A 22,805-nucleotide genomic window follows, 5' to 3' on the forward strand; every position below is an offset into this window, starting at 1 on the left:
CTGGGTATCCAGGTCTTTCAGAATCAGTTTATTGCTCTCCTCCTTCACTCTATCTAGGTGGCCTTGCAGGGTGACTATCTGCTCAGCACATGCCCTATTGAAGTCTAGCTGTTGCTCCAGCTTTTTCTGGCTTTGCAGTAGGGAGTCCAAACCTTCTTGGTGTTCCTTCTGCAAGGCCAGAAATCTGGTATCCTGTTCTGACTTTTCCTTTTGCACCACATCCATATCCTCCTTTATTTTAGTGACGTACTGTCTGGTCTCATTTTCTGACTCCTGGCTTCTGTGCAGCCTTTGCTCAGAAGAGTCCAGATCAGATTGGGCCTTCTCTAACGCCATCTGTTGCCTTTTTGCCAGATCATGGCCTTCAGCACATTTATTCTGTATGGCTCCCATGTATAAATATAAATATGCCGCTATCCTAACAATCTTGTCGTGCTCATCTTTGGCCTTAGGAGCCATATATAGTTCACTCAGGGCCACGTGTAATGGACCCTGATCTCTATATATATCTGACCCTGTTTCAGTGACCTGTTGCGTGATGGCCTGCAACCAGACTGTTTGGTCCTGGTGAGTCCATTCACCTCTCACAAACAGTTTGTGTAAGAAGTGCTCTCTGGCTATTTTCATATCTACCAAGGTCGTCATTCTAGAGATTGGTCTCTGTCCTGACTTACGGAAGTTAGTATTTTAGTTTTGCAGAACAGAACTTTTCTTGGAGTGTCCCTTTTGAGGAATGCTTCACAGCGTAATGCAGCGTGGTGATACGACTGGATGTATGTATCCCGTCAGTTAGCACACTGTATTAAGCTGCACAAATGGTAAATCTAACCCAACGTCTCGGCTCGAGCCCCCACTTTGTAAGAGGATTCAATTCAACACTACAGCTAAGTCAACGCCTAGTCTATAATACTGAATGAAAACCCTTATTGATATATCTTTAGGTCCAGTTCATGCGTTCTGGATGACTACCCCTATATAACACCCCTCTCTTGGAATCCCCCTGACCCCACTGAGCCAAGAAGTAGTTCTGTTTTGCAAGTTTAAAGGTTTATTTGATAATTTAAAATATATATAGATCACACTTTATAATAAATTAATAATTGAATAGCACACTTAATCTGATATGATAAAGATCAACAATGGAGAATCTGGCACTAGCACACTTCTTATAATCACTAATGAGTTGACAGGGAATGGATAAGGTAGCACACTGGTAAATAGGAACAAAAGTATAATGTGGTAGAGGATGCTTTATGTAAGCTCAGGTGGATGCAATATTCAATGAATGCAGTACAGAAAATACTCAATATGATTTCAACCAAACAATGTAATCACTTTTCTCTGGCAATCCCCTCCCCCCCTTGATGCAAGGCAAGGAAATGGAAGGAAAACACACAGTTCTCAGAAATGCAATCAATGTAAATCAGTTCACCCCAGCAAGCTTAGACAACAGAAGTTTAAAACACAGATAGGAGTTTTGAAAACACAGGCCCAAATGCTTTGATATGCGCTAGCAATGGATGAGAAATATGCTGGAAACGCTTTTAATTCCCTTTCAGAGGTTCAGGGTGAGTGGTATCTAGTTAATATTAGTCCAGGCTCACACTAGCAATGATGCAGGGATAGTTAGCAGGTTAAACGAATTTCTGGCAAATGGAAAGCAAACAGCAGCAGTTTTTACATGTGAAGAAATTTGCAAATCGCGGTAAAATTCGCGGATACGTGTTCCGCGATTGCGGTAAAACTATAAGGGGTAGGAATGCGGTTCTTGGTGCGATTCAAAGCTACGATTCTAAGCTATCAGAGCAAAGTTACTGCAAGTCTCTAGCCCAAACGGTCGCGGAGATATGAGCGATTTAATAAAGGTCGTTTTTGGGTTTGCAAATTTCAAAAGCTCAAAATGACAAGTGCAGCTTGCAACTAGAAATGACAGGTGACAGCTAGGAGGCAGTTCTACTTAGGTTAAATAGATTGAATTAGATGAATTTAAACTAAGAGATTGGTTCTACACAGTTCTGCTGGGTACTCACACTATATTCTTGAATTAAATGGGCCTCATCACGGATCTGGTCAGGGTTTTAGACTGGGCTCTGGTCACTCTCTCTGCTGGTCTGGGTCTCTCTGGGTACAGCACTGCTTTCTCTCTGGTCTGGTCTCTTAGTTCTGGATAGATTGAAGTCTCTAGTTTGGCTCTCTGGAGGTTTGATGGAGGTAAAGTATGGATTTTTCCGGCAGAGCGTCCCGCTGCAGATGGATTTGGAAGGTCCCCTATCTGTCCTGTCTGTCTGCTTTTATGTGTTTAGAATGTGGGTGTGTTCTAGCATCACTGACCCTACCTCTCTCTCAGCTTCTAATTGGTCAAACTTCCATTTATCATTTGATTGGGGAATGAACTGTGAGTCAGAGTGATGTCATTTTACAGCCTGCAGAAAGTCCACTCCTCCTGTCAATTTACACACAAATCTAGATTTGAAACAAATACATATTTGCAGAGGTACATATTGTTTTAAAATCATATGCACCCATCATGCATTACAGGAGGTATACCCTGTTCAAACTCTGCTCTTCCTGGGAGCTTGCATTCAGAAATGGCACATATTTCACTTTTTAACTGATTTTGCAATTTCTGACATTGACCCAACTTTACATACATGTGCGCAGGGAGTATGGACATTAACTGATAAAGTTTCAGATTTTTAACATGCATACAGTTAGAGTAATATCCATTTTTCCGCTAAAACCCCCCTGAACATGCCACCGGGTCGAAAAACCTCTTAAAATGTGGGCAGAAAAATCACAAGAATTATGGTATCATTTATAAAATGTTCACATGTCCGCTCTATGAGTTATTCATCTTTTTAAAGTTATGTTCTGGCTCCAAAGGGGTGTGGTTTCCCAGGTCACATGGTATAGAAACCAGTCTTTCCAGTTTCTGCCAAGCCAGCTTGCTCTCACAGGCAGTGCTCCTCCCAGCTCCTGCCAAGAGGAAGCTACAATTTACGACTGCGGTAATAAAAACCTTTGCCTGAGTGAAGAGGGCTTTGTTCACTCTCTTGCAGAGCACAGATAATTCAATTATCAGATAGATGGCATATCCTTCGTGTGGGCAGCAAAAGGAAGGTTGGCCTGGGAACACAGTGGTGACTCAAATTTCCCTCCTGATGGGGGTAGTTGCCAGGCAGAATTCAGTTCCTTAAGCCGGGTTTCAGATAAAATGTCACTTTTTGTTCCCCAGTTTCTGCATTCAAATAAAACTAAACATTTTTACATATGCAGCTAGAAGGCTGATTCTAAGTTTAAAACTATGACATTTAAACAGTTACAAAGGCATGTGACACCAAACATAGCTCACTCATTTAATCTAAACATTTTCGATTTTAGTGTCTTTAAATCCAGTGCAACTTAAACTGCTGACTCCATAGCAGTTTTGTTATAAGCATTGTTTTGGGCTCTTCATTTCCCAGATTTTGTAGGCACACAACACTCCATTCTACCAAATGTCTGCTGGTGTCCAGTGAGTTTTTAGATGTGTTGCAATGTTTAAAATAGACAGTTTGAGCCTGCCTTCAGAGAAACACAGGGTGGTTTTAAACTGCCGGCTTTTGGATAGTGGTGAGTACTGGTACTGCACCCATTTTTGGGATTTAACAAATGAATTCCCCACAGTTATGGGTTTGCATTTGGCAATCAGCATTGCCATTCCCAATGGTTTCAGACTACTGTGTGGGTAGTCCAATGGTGGTTTTAGGCAGTGTCCTTCTGTGCCCATAACATCGGCAAAAATGGGTGGCAGCCTATTCTTCCTGCATTTCCCTGTGCATTTTCTGGGAAGCTCTGGCCATCATGATGTTTTCATGTCAGTACTGCACAGTTTTGAGGTAGGGCTAGGATGCATGGGTAAATACATCCCACATTATATAGGGGTAGTCATCCAGAACTCATGAACTGGACGTAAAGATATATCAATAAGGGTTTCCATTCAGTATCCCAGAATAGGCATTGACTTAGCTGTAGTGTTGAATTGAATCCTCTTACACTGCGCTTAGAAACCTCTGGGTATTAAGCATGTTATAAATAACCCATCATATCATAGCTATATATTGTAATGCACATTGAGTGCATATGCAATGTCTTCTTGTTTAGGATTCTGTATTGTAACTTTAACACATCTTTTCATTTTAAATGATATTTCGCTTCACTCCTCATTTTGCGTTGTGTTATTTTGTGTCTATGTGTGGAGGATGCCATTCGCTTAGGCTTATTCTGTGATGAACTGCTTCTTTTCCTTTCATTTTTTCTCTCCTTACTTAACATGCCCTGAAATAAAAAGACAGAGTTTATACAGCTAATTAACATTTATTAAATCTATATGCTTCAATAGGCAATGTTGCGTCCTTAATACAAAGGTTAATTGGAGTAGCTGTTTCTGGGTAACAAAAGCAAGAGACGCTAATTGAGCCAACCTCGTTTGTCACTGTTTTTCTCCCAACATGCACTGTGCGCTTTGAGAACGAGCTTCATAGTACAGTTTTATTACGTGAGCAATTCACTTCTGCATTTTGAAATATTACATGCCAAGATCTATGCTTAAAACCACACTACTTACCCATTATGGACTTTCCTTCAGTGGCGGCTGGGGAATTTTTGAACTGTAGGGCCGTAAGAGGGAAACCGAACCAAACAAGCGTGGTTCATGGGGTTCTCCCACTGACAATGTTAACATCACTTTTGGTGAAAAACTGGGTGAAAAGCCACACAGTTTGCAATCGGTTTTGTATGGTAGCACATGAAACAAGCATTGTCAAAGCCAATAGTGTTGGCTTTTTTAATTGTTTATTGCAGTTTGTGTAGCATGGAGGGAAGGAATGAGGAATAACAGCACAGAGAGGAAGAAATGGCCACATGCCAGGGGGAGACGGAAGCACTGTGGGGTGAGAAATAAGAAATATATGGCAACATTAGGAAGAATAAACAGATCCAATAGGGGAAATGTAGGCGAGCAACAATACACAGGAGCAGTATACAACATTTGAAGAAAGGAATGACAGTACAAATAGGGCGAAGGAGCGACAGGGCAAGAGGGCAGAACAACAGCACAAGTGGGGGCTGATTGACAGTGCAAATGTGGGTGGAATGACAGCATAAGAGGGGCAAGGAACAGCAGCACAAGGGGGAAGGAGGGACAGCACAAGGGGAGAGAAGGGATAGTGCATGGCAGGAGGAGGGACAGCGCAAGGGAGAGGAGGGACAGTGCAAGGACAGTGGAGGGAAAGCACACGGGGCGGGGGAAGCACAAGGGGGATAGTGTAAGGAGGGAGGAGGGCCAGAGCAAGGGGATGAGGAGGGACAGTGCAATGGAGGGAGGAAGGACAGTTCAAGGGAGGGAGGAGGTACAGCAAAAGGGGGAATGAGTCACAGGGCAAGGGGGGGCAGAGGAACAGCACAAGTGGGGGCCAATCAACAGCACAAAGGTGGGTGAAGTGACAACGCTAGAGGGGGAAGGAACGGCGGCACAAGAGGAAGAAAACAGCAGCGCAAGACAGAGAAGCAACAATGTAGGGGGGAAGGCGGGACAGTGCAAGGGGGGAATGGCAAGGGGATGAGGGACTGCACAAGTGGGAGGATGGACAGAACAAGGATGAAAAGGAGCAACAGCACACGTGGGAAGTGACATCTGTTGGTTGTATGTATAATTTCAGATTTTGGTCATAGTTGTCCTATATTGTAGTTTCGATCTCATCTGATTTCTTACAAGGACACACCTGTAGGTTGTCCGTGGTACCTCACCTCTCCAATGCAATACAATCTTAGATGTCCTAACAACTTATTGGAGAGGTGCAATACCACTGACAGACAGATAGCCTCATATGAAATCACATATGTATGTTGTCAGTAGTACTGCTCCTGTCTAAAAAGCAAATAAACAGGAACCAGGGGAACATGAAATAGAAACAGAAAGAGGTAGTGAGCAGTAGAAAAGATTTGTCAGTGGTACTGCACATTAACTACAACTTACCTCCCAACGTTTTGTATTGGAACAGATGTTCTCACAACTTATTTTATTGGAGAGCTGCAGTACTACTGACAACATACAGATGTCCTCATAAAAAATCACAATAAGATTGGAAAAGTGCAGTACCACTGACAACAGCCAGAGGTCGTCAGATTTATTTTGAGGACATCTGTATGTTGTCAGTGGTACTGCACCTTTCCAAAATAAATTGATTCTATGGTGACAGTATCCAGAAAGGGAAACCTACATGTAGCCCAACGGGCCAGGAAAGTAGCCCAAACATAGCTCAGCTCCCTGTGGCTGAGTAAAATAATATCACTATATAATCCCAGCCTTGAGAGTGACACAATCACATGACATAGTACAGAGCTCCTGATTGGGAAAATAAAATAGTTAAACAAGCCACTCTTGAATTACATCAGTGTAATGGAAAAAGAAATAACATTTAGAGTGTCGGACAATTATGCCACAGCATTTCCAGTGGTCATGCCAACCACAAAGTCAGTTTTCTGGTACCCCTTTACCCTCTCTCCTCTCTGTAGCAATGGTGTTGGTGGTATTTTGGTGGCTGTGAAACCAACATGCACCCAAACCAAAAGCCCAATAGGTACAAATCATCAGCAGTTCACAGGACCATTTTCCAACACATTTTCATGATGCCTTTGTCCACAACATATGCCAGTATATAACACGTGTTTATGCTGGCTCTCTCCATACATATTTATACAGATGGCACCAATATATGCCAGCATTATTATGGACTCTTAGCCAATATTAATTCCATGCCACAGAAAAAATATACATCCAGACTGGCTACACCAAGACAGACCAATGCACGGCATAATCACAATTATGTTTGCTTTTACCCTTGATGGAAAATACACAAATAGCATGTCACAAAAAGAATATATGGCCAGACCTGAGCCACTAATGTAAGGCAGTCTAGCAACATAATAACAATCACCCTGTTTGCTTTACTCTTGATGCCAAGTAAACATTGGCATGCCACATTAAGAAAGTAAATGCAAATTGGCACTACTAATGTAGGGCCGTCTAGTCACATACTAACACATATAATGTTGGTTTTACCATTGATACATGGTAGCAGCAGGATAGTCTGTGATATAATAACACTTATCATGTTTACTTTATCCTTGATGCACAGTTTCTGCATCATGGATAAGCGAACACAATACGTAACACAAATGAGCTATTGCGTGTCAATGGTAAAGAAGACATGATAGGTGTTATTACGTGGCTACTAGACACTTAATAACATGCATAATGATTGCTTTGCTCTTGATACACAGTTACTGTGCATCAAGGGTATGGTAAAGTAGACCTGACACATTTTATTACATGGCTAGTAATAACAGCTATAAGGTTTTCTGTGCAAGCATGTGTGTTATTATGTCTTTATGCCGGACTACATTGAATGTAGACCAGTCTAGCCACATAAATAATACTTATCATTCTGGCTTTGGCCTTAATGCACAGTTCCCCCTTTAAAACTTCTGTGAGATGGCTTTTCCTCTTTACAGTAAAGTTAGCTGCAGTATAACCCGTAATTCTGTCCCAAGGGAAAAAAAAAAGTTGTTGAGAACCCTCTTCTTCACATGAAAGGATGAAGGGTTAAGGTGGTTTCATGTCTTCTAGGCGAAGACAGAAGTAGAACTAGGGGAATATTAACCTCCCTTAGAGGCAGAAACTGCAAATGTGCACACCAGTGAGTGTAGTTTTCTGTATTGTGCCCCCAGTTATGGGAGAGAATGTTGCACTTATTGGAAAATAAATTCACATTTTTTGTTCAAATTGGGACTTTTGTTTAATGGTTCCTTTTAAATGTAAGTAATTACTTGTTTTTGTATATAATGCTTGCTATCACTTTTTGCTGTTCTGAAGTACGTTAATATTACTCATTTTAATGGTACTAGTTTATCAGTGTTGGAAGGATGAAAGGCTGAGTCAGCCCTGATGGTAATTTTACCTTTGATCTTTTGGTTGGTTAAGCACAGATGTCAGTGGTGAGCGCCTGAGTTTCTGACGTGCTTCGATAATAAATGCGAAAAAATAAACAGGAAGCTGTGGATAAAATCACGTTGGGTAGCATAGCGGAAACTTTACACCAGTGCAAGTGCAATTACGAGTAAGGAAAAGTATCTAAGACATATCCTTTCAATGTATTTTGCTCCAGGACAATGTTTGCCCTAATCCTAGCACGAATTCCCTGGTGCATTAATGCATTGAAAGAATGTGTTTTGTGCAATTGGGCAATTTTGGTGATAATTGCACTTGCACATGTGAACGTTTCCTTAATACTATATATTTTCCGGTGTTTTTTTTTTATTACAATGGTATTTAGCTGTAAATGAAATCTACACGTACAATAAAAGCAAAAAAAGTGACGGTGCACCACAAACCGCTACTTGTGGTAAGCAAACACGGAATGCGACGGTTGACATTTGTTTCATGGCGCAGTTTAAATTACATAACCTTGTATTGTTTCAGGAAGGAACTCGAGGAGTTTGCAGCAATGAAGGAGATGGAAAGGCAGAAGCAAGAGCTGGAAGAAGAAGAGAGGAGAAAGGATTACCAGGCCCGAAGGATGCATTACCTCGTCAGCACTGTGCAGGTTGGTGTACACGTCCCTGACAGCTCCTGCAGGCCGCTGGGGCCCCCAGGCTGACAGAGATAAACTAGCAGGCTGAATGGGACATGACTCGCTGGGAACATAGCACGGAGGCAGTGCGTTGTTCTCAATTTAGTGGTGTTCCTCTGGCAAGAGCAAGCACCATGACTGGCGCTTGACAGCGGCTTCACTGAGACCGCCTGAGCGCTGCTGTAGGAAGAGTCTACGGGAGCCGGGAGATCTGTCATTCTGCTAATACAAGAGAGGGCTCAAACTCATTGTCAGCGACTATTCAGTTGTTGCATTTGTTAAGTACCAGCGCGTCATTAAAATACGTGGACATGTCAATCTCCTTTTTTAATAGTGGTCCAACTAAAATAATTTAGTGCTTTAAAAAAATAAAATGTACACGGCTGTAAACTATTATCTTCAATTTTTTTTAAGAGGCAGCATACTTTTCTGGGATGATTTACACGCTGTTTGATCAAAGCACAGAAATACATAGCCTGGCAATGCTTTTGGCCTGCAGTTTCTCGTTAGACCAATGCATTTGCTGACCCTCTGCGTGTGTTTGTTTGTTCCACTTAAAATACATGTCTTTGGACAGCGAATTTTCAACCCAAATAAATGAATTCTAAAGTATAGATCCCCGCTTTAGTGATTACAGTGTTATCATAAGCGACTGACAGCTCATTGAGAAGCCAAAAGAAAACAACAAAACCAAAGGCAGAGATCCTAGAGGAATGATTTGTTATTATCACCATCTGATGTAAGAACTCAAACCGTCTGGCGGCTATCACGCAAAATAGAAACATAATCATTCCGTGCTTTATTGAATAAAGAAATGGGCGGTCTTGCACTCCACATAGTAAGGCAAGGAGACGGTATAGACATCATGGCCAGTAAGCCAGGCCCTTCATCACAGTCTGGCTATTGGGAGGCGTATAGGTGAAGAGTGTAGGGGGAGGGCCACCAGGGGCATGGCCAAGATTGTGTAATTTATGTGGATCCTGGAGCTAGCGGAGTCGGGCCCACCTTAAGAGGGCCACATAGGGAAGGGGACTTGCTCCGCCCTCCACCGAATGTGCACTAAAGACTGACCATAGTGAGAAAGTGCAAACCAATCAAGTGCGGTTCGTGGGGGGGGGACTTTGCTGAGATTATTTTTTATCAAATGTATTAAAATTGTGCATTTTGCAGCACACTTTCGGTAATAAATTTGGTAAAAAGCCACACATTTTACAAACGGCTTTGTAGACTAAGAAATGAAAAAAATCTGTTAACAGCAACAGTGCACAAAGCTTTTTCCAATCCATTTTCATACTATTGACTTTAAAGTCCTCTGCCTTATGTTTAAATGTCTAAATAATTTGCCCCGACCTATTTGGCAGACAAAATCCACAGACATAGCCCGACCCACTTTCTCTGGTCTGAGGATAAATTGTTGTTTCATGTTGCATCATCTTCCTGTGTGTCCAGGGGTGACCAAAGTTTCGCGGTCTACGGGCCTAGAGCTTGGAATAGACTACCCCAAGAGATTTGGGCAATTAAATCACTGAGTTTCTTTCGAAAAGGCGGTAAAGACTAATTTCTTCAAATTAATATCTGTGCTAGACTTGGACGTGTTGACCCCCACTGGATCCTATTTATTAAACCCTGGTGGAATTCCAAAATTTCTCGCTCACCCTCTTTACGAGTTGATATGTCACCTGCACCCAAATACGATTAGGTTTGTCAGGTTTGCGTGATATAAATATATCAAATCAAAAGCAAATACTCTGCAGGTGTAAATAAAAATGTTCATACTGATTGTGCCCACATGTCCATTCTGGTGCACCTATACATGCCAGTATTCCCCATAAGAAAATACTCATGTTTGATTCAACCATAAAGCCATGCTGGCTCTGCCAATATTTGACAGTATCCAGTCACAAAAACATACTCATTTAGGCTTTGCCTTAATGCGAGTACAAAAAAATGCAATGCCACAGTAAGAAAACATTACCCTGCAGGCTGCACATATGCCCCCGCCCCTCCCCCAGCATGTCAGAACACTTACGTTACCTTTTTAACCTTAACACCAGTAAATAAAACACTATGCCAATGCAAGAACACTCATCATCTTGACTTTGCCTTTAACGTGAATACAAGATACCACGCTACAGTAGTACTGACCCAGCCCCATTGTGGTATCCTTCACATCATAACACTCAAGTTGGTTGCTCACAAACGCCAGTAAAACATTGCCATGCCCCAGTCAAAAAAATGTTCAGGCACCAGTGCCCCTCCCCAGCCTCTCATACACAGACACACAGACACAGAGACACATATACACAGACAAAACAATACACAGGCACACAGAAACACACACAGACACACACACAGATACAAACAGATACAGACACTCACAAAAGACACAAATATACACACACAGACATACACAAACACAGCCATACAAACAGACACACAGAGACAGGCATGCACATACACATTCACCCACCAGGCATGCACCCATACAGCTTCTCTGTCATTCACACAAGCACCGAGAACATTCACACTGCATTCTCACTCACACATGAACCCATGTACACCATTCACAATGCATTAATTTATACGTGTGCACTTACAGACATCCCTTGCATGCATGCATGCATACATACATACATACGCACACACACTCATCCCCAAGCATACAGGCATGCATACATTCGTGCATAAATGCAATCCTTGAACTCATGCATACACATAAACAAAACCACTTTTTTTACTTACCTTTTTCCCTCCAGAGTCACCACAACGCAGCTTCCTCAGTTACTCCTTAGGCCTCTGGCTCATGCGCAGACAAGAACCAGGAAGCGCAGGGAACTTCGTGGTTCTTCACATGCGCACAAAAGGGATTTCTCGCCGGCGAGAGAGAGACCCCTGCTGCTTAGTCTGCACAGTGGCATTTATAGACGTTGTGTGGGCCTTGCCCGCTCAGGCCCTACCCTTTCGGTGCCTCTGATGGCCACTCTTGTGAGGCCTTACCATGCGCACAGATTATGGCAACTACAGATGAGTCCACTAAGGGTGTGAGTTCAAGAGCAGTGGTGAGGAAGAAGAGGACTATGACTGATTATGCCATTGTATTATGTTTCTTAGGCGTTAGGGTGGGTTTGCAGGGCATAGTGAAACATTTCTCAGTAGCCTAATCACAACAGCCACATATCCAGCAATGCACAATTAGACTTTTGAGGAGCAGAGAGAAGTTGTCATTGAGATATGAGTTTAGGAATGCAGTTTGATGAAATTGGTTAAGTATGCAAGTTATGCCCCTCCCATTAAGTATTTTTTTTTTCTTCCTGAAATGGATGAGGGATGAGGCACAATTCCAGTGGAATGGAGTTCCAAATTCTCAGGGTGCATACAAAGAATGATTATTTTAAAGCATGATGGCTCCTGAAGGTTGGAATTTCTATGTGTAGCTCCTTCTTGCTGTGTAGTTTGTGAAATCCATCAGCCATAGTGGGGTTGTCTTCAAGGTATTTGTATGTCGTGATGACGCCTGCTCCCTGACCCTTGGGGTTTATTGGAGGACAATGGTGCCTGTTTACCACTAGCCTTTTGGTGAGCTACGTCATAACCCTCCACATCCAGATCAAGAAGCAGACTTATCATATGCAAAACACCACCTTAACTGGCCATTACAGAAATATTTCCCAAACTGTATTTTGTGTGGAAGAACCCACACGCCCTTACAGATTGCGGTTCAGAGTCAATGCTGACATACACAATGATTACTGGCTTGATAGGGAAGCCATCTTGGGACCTGCAGAGGAAAAGGAGGTGGATTGTCTTGAAGGTTAAGCAGGCTGTTTTGGATACGAGTAGCCAAGTCGGAGCGATCACAAAAAGTGTGATGTGATTACAGTGAAGGTTGACTTGCCTAAGACATACTGGTGTGTGCCTTACCACTTTCAATTGGAGAAACCGTGTTTGGGGTAGCTCCATTAGGAGAACGTTGTCATAACCCAGTCACAATAGAACCAAAGCTTGAACGTTTGTGTGAAAGTCAGATTCAGGAATAACATTGTACATTCTCCAGTAAGTGAAATTGAGCTTCTTTTATAGCATTCTTGAAGTGGTTGGTGAAGATGATCTTTGCCGTTTAATATGAACCCATCTGATTTTTCATTATAGTCTCTAGTTAGAGCCACTAAAGCTGAGGGTGCAGAAAACCAACCCTATCCATGGTTCTATTTAGGGGATGAATCCCTGAGTAGGAATTAGTTTCAATTGAATTTTGAGCTTCAGGTGGTGTATCGACATTCAGTTCTGAATGCCATCTAGGGTGTGTGAAGGCATCATGCTGCAGATACGTACAACAGGTTTAAGTTTGGTCCCCAAACCTTTATTAACTACAAAATGCAGGATGGAATAAAGACTAACTTGCCCTATGCGAAGGTGGCAATTCCCTACCTAAAGAAAACTATGGATAGTCTGTGTCAGGAAGTCCAAAGCAAATGTCTGTCTGTGTCCAACATCTATACTTAACTGTATACAATGTGCAGGGATGTCAGCATCAAAATAAGTAGTGTTCACATAAAATAGTTTCTTCCAGCTCCTGGCTTGTAATCAGCTTTACCTTGCCCATGTTCAAAATAGTTCATAAGACACAAGGGGTTCCCTTCCCCAAGAGTTCAAATCTTCCATCTTTTCCAAACAACACAATTTCTTGGGACACTTCCCAGCTATTCTGATATTGTTACTTTTCAATAGTTGACATATGTAGTTCTGTTTCTTGACTTCAAAATCACTTAAAACCTCTTTGCAGTTCAAAGAAAAAGTTTTGCTGTGGATGCTTTTTGTGGGTTTTCCATACAGTGGTGTTGTCAGTCTAGGTGCAGTTAGTTGTTGGACCACATGGTCCACCCACTACAAGACACACAACCGATACACCTTACTTGCTGATTTTCTTTCAACACTGGGCCACTACTTCATCGTGATAGTGATGCTTGATTCATTCACATATGTCACACCCTTCTGACATTGTACTGTGGCTTGACTTGACACTATGCACTTGTTACGCTTTCTTGTATTCTCTTGACTGTTACCAATGTTTGCTTTCCCATAATATACAGTTCCTTGAATTCTCTTGGCTGTTGCCATTGCTTGTTTTCTCATATAAAACAGTTCCTTGAATTCTCATGGCTTATGCCAATGCTTGTTTTCTCATATAATACAGTTCCTTGTATCAGGCAGATTCACAAACTTTCTTTCACTCTGATCGATATTCAAAACTTGCTTTCGCTCCGATCAGTAAGTGCTTAAACATGCTTTCACTGAAATCGGTATTCACAAAAATGCTTGCTTTCATTCAAATCAATGTTCATTGCTCGCATTGAGTGTTCGCCTGCCAGCCCGGTGTTCCTCCTTCTTGGTACTCTCACTGGTCAGAGTTTACAGCTTTCCTGTGAGGTCCGCTGTCACTACGAGATCTCTCTTTCCCATGAGGTACCTCGCTTAGTCTGCAGCGGCTCTTAATGGCTTCGCTCACCCAGCAAAGCTCCTCCTGCAGCTCGGGATTCACATGACCGCTTCGCTCAGTCACGCTGCTCTCCCAGTCGCTGTCCACCACCGGCCACCAGCGTCCTTTAGCTTTGCTTTCCGCTGCATAAACTCTGCATCTTCAAAGGGTCTCGAGCGCTCCACTTGCCATGCCACTTTTCCAGAGAGGTCTGGTTTCAACCAGCAATCCGTAGCCCTGCTTCCACAGCCGACACCATTTCCACAATGATTCCGGCATTTAAAGTTCCTGCCACTATGATTGGTACAAAAAGGACTAGACCGTGCACCGTTGAAATGGTAGTCCTGCCTTTTTCCTGATGGCCTCCTCTTCGTCTCAGTACCCAATGAATGCCTATGTGTGTGTGTTCATAAAATTAGTTTATATTTCTCTAGTTGGTCTCTTCCTCGTCCCAGGACTGGACTGGTGTTTCTTGGGGAATGTTTTAAGGGAAGAACAGGCAAAGACTGACAATAGCCCATAAAGGTTTGAGGGATAGAGTGTTTTTTTATGAAAAGGAAAATGGGGGGGATTCCATGTCTCACCTAAGGATGTCTCTGCCCCCCACTGCCCAGGTCTACTCTACCCAGGTGATCCTCTCTCGCATATCTACCTCCAGGGTCAGGATCCAAGAGCAAATGGCCTTTCCCTGGCCCCCCAACGGGAGGATACAGGGGAAACGAAGTGACAATGCCCTCAGGTTCCTCACAAGGGTCAGCCAGATGGCTATATTTTGTTCTGCCAATATCCTAAGATACAGTTGTGTATCATCTGTATATCGGTGTATGATGAAGATCAGAAGGAAAACATATCACTAAACCTTTGAAGATTTTATATTCAGGGGAGACTTAAAGAAGACATCTTACAAAGGGAGTCGAATTAGATATGAAATTATTAAGCTTTGCAAGCATAGGTTTGATTGAGAGCTGGAAACATATATATATATATATATATATACATATATACATATATATATATATATCTTATGAAATGGATCATAGTATCAACCGTAAGGATATGGTTTAATAAGACACGTTTATAGTGTTAGGAGTCTAAGCATTAATGCAAGGATTTTGGACATGCAGGAGTCTGTTGTTTATGGTCATCTATCTAGGGAGGACTCTAGCCAGAGAGAGGTATTGAAATACAAGAGGACTTAACCTTTTTCTGTTAGTGAACTTGGAAAGTACGTTCAGGCCTTGGTGTGGATTGCAAACTAATCCCCAAATAAGTGGGATTTTTGACTTTGTGATTAAGGCAATGCACAGGGGGAGGAAAGGGTTCATGTTGTCCAACTGGGTGTTCTGACTTTCTGTTTCGTAGCTCATCTGAAGAAGGAGGAATCCCTTTAATGTTATGCACTTTTTTCAGAGGGCTTTGAATGTAAAAACATTGATCAACATTGAAGTTATTTGAGTTAGATTAAATATTAAATAATAAAGCTTGACCAAATTGCCATATAAGGTGTCAAAAGGAATGTAAGTGTGTTCATGGGTTTAGTTGAACAAATATAATTTGTTACACAATATATTGCTCACATTACATGGATCATCAACTTTTAAAGTTTGTTGGGGGATAATGTCCAATGTCTATTCAAATCTGCACCAGATTGGCTGGCTCCTTTGTTGCTGATTTGTTTCGAGTTGGTTTATGTTCCTGGAAAAGATGCACTATTGTTGGAAATGGCCCCCGGAAGAACCCAAATTATATTGGCCAATTGGGTTACTTGATTTTGACTTCTAAATTCTTGACAAGTTTATTCTTCATGAATTAATTGAAGAAATGTCCATCTTTAGTCAGTGTAAGAGGACTTAACAATGGAAATTTGAAAGGTCAATGCTTTGCCATCTTGTTCACAAATTCATTTAAGAAGAGGGTTTAGGAGTTTTATGGTTACCGTGAAGGCATAATGAAGCAAGAAACAGACAACAGATGCTTTTGGTAAAACAAAACTTATTAATAACTTAAGTGTCAGGGTGGTTGAATGCATAACTTGCCCTATACTAAGGTGGGATTTCCCTACCTGAACGAAATTAAGGAAAGTCTGAGTTAAAGAGTTCAACTTAAAAGTCTATGCCCAATCCCTATGCTTGCCCTCACAACTAAAGCTAAACAATGTGTAGGGATATCGAAATTGAAGGAAATGGTGATCAGCACAAAGTTTTGAGCTAACCTACCCCAGGTTCAAGAAAGTTCCATAAAAGTCTAAAAATGACCTTTCTCACAGTTCCACTCAACCATCGGGGTTCCCTTCCCCAGGTTCCAAGCAACATAATTCACAAGGGAGAAGGTCTTGAGACTTCAATCTCGAGACAATACTTGCAGTTCCTCAAGTCTTGTTGTTCCCTTACCCAAGACTTTAACTCAATCACTTGTACTTGTTTCAGAATTTCAAAAAGATTCAACACAACGTAGTGTCAGCCTGACCCACTTTCTGAATTGCTTCACCAGTTCACTTGTAATATATCTGTTGGTTGATTTTGTAATGTCTTTAATTCTTATAATTCAGGGCTCACTGGTCTAGGTGCAGTTGTCAGACCACACGATCCACCCATCAAAGGTCACGCAACTAGGCTCCACAAGCTCTTCAGCCAACACAGGTTCTTCTATACCTACTCCTATATGCAGAGTTACTTTCACTTTACTGCTCTTTGATGGTCTCTTCGCTTTACACACAGGTTCACACTTGTCTGGCTTCTCCTGTTTAGCATCTTGGCTCTGCCATAATGTGTCACACACCTCTTGCCAATCTTGGCCTTGCCGCACTGAATTTACTCTTAAAGTTCACTTTGTAGTGGGTTTGTTCATGTCCCACTTTTCTATGGCATTCATTCACATTTGCACTCTTTTCTATATCTAACCTGCACATGGGTTTATCTCCTTGGCAGTTTCTTGCTTTGCCCATTAAGGTTTGACTCCATTTCACATTATAATAAGCTTAATTGCAAGGTTTCATTGCATTCGATATTCAATAGATATCAGTAATGCTCCTGCTGCATCTGCCTTCTTTGCTGGTCGATGAACCAGCTTTTGAAAGTCCTGCTCGCTTACCGAGACTTGCCCTGCATACGCTGGCTGCTCTGCCGGCCATGGACATATGCGGACGGCGTCCTGCTTTCTCATATAATTCTGCAGCTCTGGCTGCTGTTCTGTCATCACAGAGGCTATCTCCCTGGACTGCTGGCCGGTGTCCTGGCTCCTCCACAGGTCCCACCACGGCTGCCTCCTATGAAAGTGGGTACCCTACTGATCCACTCCTCACAGGTCTCCCTGTTTCACCTCTCTACCATGTTCTCTGGCTCTCTTATTATTCACCTGCAACCTCCACATGTTGCAGGTGTGGATCCTTAACTAGGTCTGTCTGACCACAATAAATAGGACATGCCTGACTTTCACCATGCTCTGCAGGAATCTTCCTTATCTCATTACAAGAGTGGTAAAATGATAGTGTAGTGTTCATTCCTCTTAGCCTCCTCTTCTTTGTCCCAGTACTTTCAACGGTTAAATGGGCAAAATTGAGGAAATAAGTCTTGCAATAACCCATAAAGGGTGGGGGAGGGTTAGGTTGTTCATGAATAGGGAATGGGGTTACCGTATCTCGCCTGTGGAGACCCCACTCCCGCTTTCAATGACCCTCTACCCAGGTGATCCTCCCTCACTTCTCCACCCATAGTGTCATGATCTAAAAGCGATGGCCTTTCCTTGTCCAGCTGAGAAGAGGATCCAAGGGTTTTAGCAGTGAGAATACTCTCAGGTTTCTCACAGTACCTTCCTTGATTTTTTTTATCCATATCTTACCCAGTCATGTTACCAGCATCTTCTGTAAACTAGGAGTTATTAAGCAAAATAGGAGTTATTAAGCAAAATAATAATTGCCGATCAGAATACACCATTGGCAGTATGTTTCGGCTTAGGAGGTGACCAAACTAGTATGTTTTGAAGATGTCGTTGGAGTTAACTAAGGTTTTCCGTATGCTCCCTCCCGTTTCAATCTGTACATGCATGAAATGCAGTCATATATCCTTCAAGCCATCTAATCCGTTCCATTGGTTATGAATCTCAAAATGGTACTGCTGTTATTTACAGACATTCCATAGTACTAGCTAACAATGGTAACGTTATGCAGTTGCTACTAGATCCTATATCAGCATAATTCAGAATCAACCAACTCAAAATCAATTTTTCAAAATGGAATATTATAATTAAAGGTATCATTCTGGTTATACAGAACCTTCAAAGAGTAAATGAATTTGGTAATAAATTAAAAGAAAATCTAATCTGGGAAACCTGCATTAACCAGACCTTGTGGAAAGCCGCCATTGCAGCTACAACAATCAGTCGGTTCTTGCAGGAATGGACTGGCCTACAGAGAACTACTTGAAGATTTCCTCATGGGCCTATGCAGCAGTCGTGAGTGTGCGTGGACATTAGAAGAAAGGTCCTCTCTATGCCACCTGATATGCAGCCATCTACCTGCATCGTTGGTTGCTAGAGTGACCGATAATCGGCCCTCTTTTTGGGCACACAGATCATGCTGGCATCTTTCTCGTCCAGTTTACTGTGCCCCAGCTGTTTACTGACATTTATGGAGTAAGCTTTGCATGCTTAAGAATTGCAATTTTGTTTCAAAATACCTTTGTGTGGAGCGTCCAGGAGCTTGTTTTGTGTAAAAAAAGAAAAAAAAAAAAAAAAAAAAATGTTTTCTGCTGGTTCCAGCAGTGCATTCCAAGGGCACTGGTGCTCGCTCTGGCTTTGCCTGGAGTGACGGGTCCCCCAATATTTATGGTATCTCCAGGGCCAGTGAAGATAAAATGGAGCCAGTGGAAAAAGGGGTTCCTTCAGTACATGTGTGCAGCGTGTGCTAATACCATGTATTCTGATTGCAAGGTATCTCTGTTAATGCATTTCCTTGGCTATGAGGGGCAATGAATGTATGAAACCCTCCCAAATCTGGATGAATCCTAACAAATCTACAGCCTCCAATGAATATGACATGGCGTTATGTAAGCTTCATGCCCGTTTTAACCCCAAAACTAGCACTATCTTGGAAAAGTACAATTTTGGGGTTAGGGTTCAGGAAAAGGGAGAAAGTGTGGAAGAAAACCTTACTGCCCTTCAGCATTTGGCTCGTATGTGGAAGTTTGGGAATAAATTGGAAAAACACTTGAGGGACCAATTTGTGATACATTGTAGCAGCAATAAAATAAGGCAGGAGTTATGGCTCAAACTAAAAAATGAGCCGAGTTTAGATGAAGTTACTACTATTGTGAAGAGAGTGGAACACACTGTGGCTTGTGTGGCTACACTGTCGAACAAAGAGCAAAGTGGGAAATGCAGAAATACTGTGAGTGGGAACTGAGAATAAAATGAAAAAGTAGAAAAAGGGAAGTGGGTCCCGCCCCTGAGGTGGATTCGACAAGGAAAGTCGACCAAAGGGGCAAAAGGCAGAAGAGTGTTTTTTTTGCGCTAGTGCAACGTATTTCGCTGGGTCTCCCGTCTCCCCGGGGAGAAAAGTGACATGTTCTAAGTGTAAAAAGTGGGGCCATTATGCCAATTGCTGTAAACATTTTGTTGCAGGTGGAAAGAATGTGTTTTATTTTGCTGATGAGGGACAACCATCATCAGGAGAAGTTGATGAAGAACAAGTTAAGTTGATCACTATAAATATTGTGATGTTTTTAGATGATGAGGTGTGTGAGAGCCCCTTCGATGATGTGGACATTCATAGGAAGAATATATAGATGAGGGCTGACTTGGGCGCCAAGGTTTCATTATTGTTGCGTGAGGTATTTGAGAGAGATGTTGGTGGGCAAATCAAAGATTTATTACCACCTGACATAAGGCCTGGAGGTTAAAATTTGGGAAGAATTGACTTGTTGGGCTACTTTGTAACAAAGCTGGATTTTGGGTTGAGGCATGCATAGGGCAAAATGCATGTTACAAAGGAAGGTAAAACATTGTTGGGGTTCAAGAAGCAGAATAAATTGGGGATAAAACTTGATCTGAATACTATAGAACAAGTATTGAATGTCAATGAGAATGTGAAGGTGACTGATAGTTTCAGAGATGTATTTGCCAATACAATTGGATGTGTGAAAGGTTTGGGATACAGAAATGTCCTTAAGGTGGGTTGTGTTCCTATAGCAGCTAAACTGTTCCCTTGGTATTGGGGGATGGAGTAAATAAAGAGCTTTAGAATTTGAGAGCATCAGGTATGATTGAGCGGGTGAGTAGTGTGGAATGGGGGTTGCCTTTGGTGGTTGTTAAGAAGGCCGATGGGGAATTGTGATTATGTATAGACCTGTGTGAACTTAATAGATCTGTGGTGGCCGAGAAGCATCATTTGCCTAATATGACAGAAATTCTAGCAATGGTCAGGAAGACAAAATATTTTTCAAAACTCAGTATGGCATCGGAGTACCACCAAATCGAATTGGCTGAGGAGTGGAGCAAGCTTACAGCATTTATCACCCATGAAGCAATTTTTGAATTCTGGAGAATGCCGTTTGGGCTTGTGTCTGCTTTGCCAGTGTTTGACAGAAAATGATGCATAGGCTTTTTAAAGGAATGGTAGAAGTACATTGCTTTCAAGGTGATGTGTTGGTATGTGGCAAGACGTTGAGGCAGCATGAACAGACACTGGAACGTGTGCTTGATATTTTGAAACAGCGAGGGATAACATTGAGAGAAGAAAAATGTGTGTTCAGAATAAGTACCTTGGAGTACTTGGAGCATGACATTTCTGGTGAGGGGTTAAAGCCAAAAGCTGACATGGTGGATGCCATGAAGAAAATTACAGCTCCAAAAGATAAAGGGGAGCTAAGATCCATTCTTGACATGATCGAATCCTACCAAAAATGTGTGCCATAATTTGCAGACAAAGTGGTAAGGATAAGGAAGCTGTTACAAAACAGAGACAAGTTGGTTTGGTATGCAGAATGTGAGAGATGATTCAAAGGCATAAAGAGAGAGATCAATATGGCAAATCCTTTGGGGCAATTTGACGCAAAGAATAGGTGTATTTTAACTGTTCATGAGAATGATACCTCATGGTGGCAGTTTTGTCTCAGGCAGATGGAGTGGGAATGGAGAGTGTGGTCACTAAAGCATCGAGGATGTTGAGGGGTGCAGAAAGGAATTTCTATGTCCTGGAAAAAGAGGCTTTGGCATGTCACTGGGCTGTGGTGAAGTTTAAAAATGTTGTGGGGGGAGCAGAGTTTGTGATCAGGACTGATCATAAGCTATTGAAGATGATTCTTGAGGAGAAAGGTTTGTATAAGTTTTCCAGGAGAGTTGCTGGTTGGGTAGTTAGGATGCAGGTCTCTCTGAAGGTGATCCCTGCGAGGGACCATGCTTTGGTGGACCACCAGCCAAAGATGGGGGGTGCTGAAGGTGGTGGGGAGATATTGATAACTGATGCAGTGTATGTTGCCCATGATGGTGTGATATCGCGAGAAGAGTGGAGATAGGGGATAAGGTGTAGCCTGTGTTGGAAAGAGTTCTAGGATTGTTGGTACAAGGCTGGCCTGATAAAGGCTGTTGAGTGGAGAGGAGAAAGCATACTGGGAGGTTAAGGAGAAAGCATACTGGGAGGTTTGTGCAGAATTGAGTGCAAAGGATGGGTTGTTGTACAGGTGGGTGCCATGGGTGTTGAGGAAGAGTTTGGTGGAAATTGCCCAAGAGGGCACACTGGTGTTACAAAAGCCAAGGCAGTGTTGAGAAGTGATTATTGGTGGCCAGGATTCGACCATGATGTTTTTGGAGAATGTTTGTAGTGCGAGATTTCTGGCAAGGTTGTGGTGCCCTTTTACAGATCATGGTGAAGGTGGGTGTTCCGGAAAAGGTGTGTTGTGATTTGGCCATCAATGTTTTGCATCTGGTTGATCATGATGGGGGGCGTGGACAATTCATTCTGGTTTTGTTGGATTTATTGTCATGATGGACCAAATTTAAGATTATGTGGAAGCAACTGGGGTAGTGCTTGTAGAGTTTTTTCAAGGTGCATTCTAAAGAGAGGGGCTGCTCAACTCCATTTTGACAGACAATGGGAGTCAGTTTCTTGGAAGATGTTTTGAGGAATACTTGGTGCAGCATGGTGTGAGATATAAAAAGACTACAGTCTACCATCCGGAGGAGAATGGAGCAGTGGAAAGGAAGACTAGATGAATAATGGATGTTGTGTGGATGGCAGAAGTGTGAGGTAAGGATAAGAAAGTGTTTGTGAGGGTGAGGCTGTATGCTCTTCACATGGAACTACATGCAGTGAGTCCTTTTGAGTTGATGAGAGGAAAAAAGGTAATTCCAGAGTGTCGCCACCCTGGTTGTGGAGGGCAAAGGAGTTTGATTGTGCGGTGGACAAATTGAGGAGAACCCTTGATGAAAGAAAGGTTGTGTGGCTGAAGAGGAAAAATGAGAGTAGAGGACAGAAGTTTGTTGGGTTATGAGTAGGTGACTGGGTGCAAATAAAGAAGGTTGTGGTGAGAAGGAAGGGAAAGCTGTATTCTGAAGCTGTACAGGTGACTGACGTGTTCAGGGGAGCTGTGAGAGTCCGTGGTGGCCAGGTATGGAATTTGAGCAGAGTTGCTTTAATTTAAAAAGTTAAATAAAGATGAAAGTGC

The 22,805-nt window shown here is 42.3% G+C and overlaps 1 protein-coding gene across 1 annotated transcript in view; it reads left to right on the forward strand.

The window, feature by feature from the left end:
* SPATA17 (spermatogenesis associated 17) overlaps nucleotides 1-22,805 on the forward strand; it is a 1,004,194-nt gene that overhangs the window by 483,820 nt on the left and 497,569 nt on the right. Inside the window, exon 6 of the mRNA XM_069608580.1 lies at nucleotides 8,522-8,645. Coding sequence (XP_069464681.1) covers nucleotides 8,522-8,645 — 124 coding nt within the window. The remainder of the gene's footprint in view (nucleotides 1-8,521; nucleotides 8,646-22,805) is intronic.

Source organism: Ambystoma mexicanum, chromosome 4q (assembly GCF_040938575.1).
Source record: "Ambystoma mexicanum isolate Mex_15411 chromosome 4q, UKY_AmexF1_1, whole genome shotgun sequence".
In the NCBI taxonomy this organism is placed as follows: Eukaryota; Metazoa; Chordata; class Amphibia; order Caudata; family Ambystomatidae; genus Ambystoma; species Ambystoma mexicanum.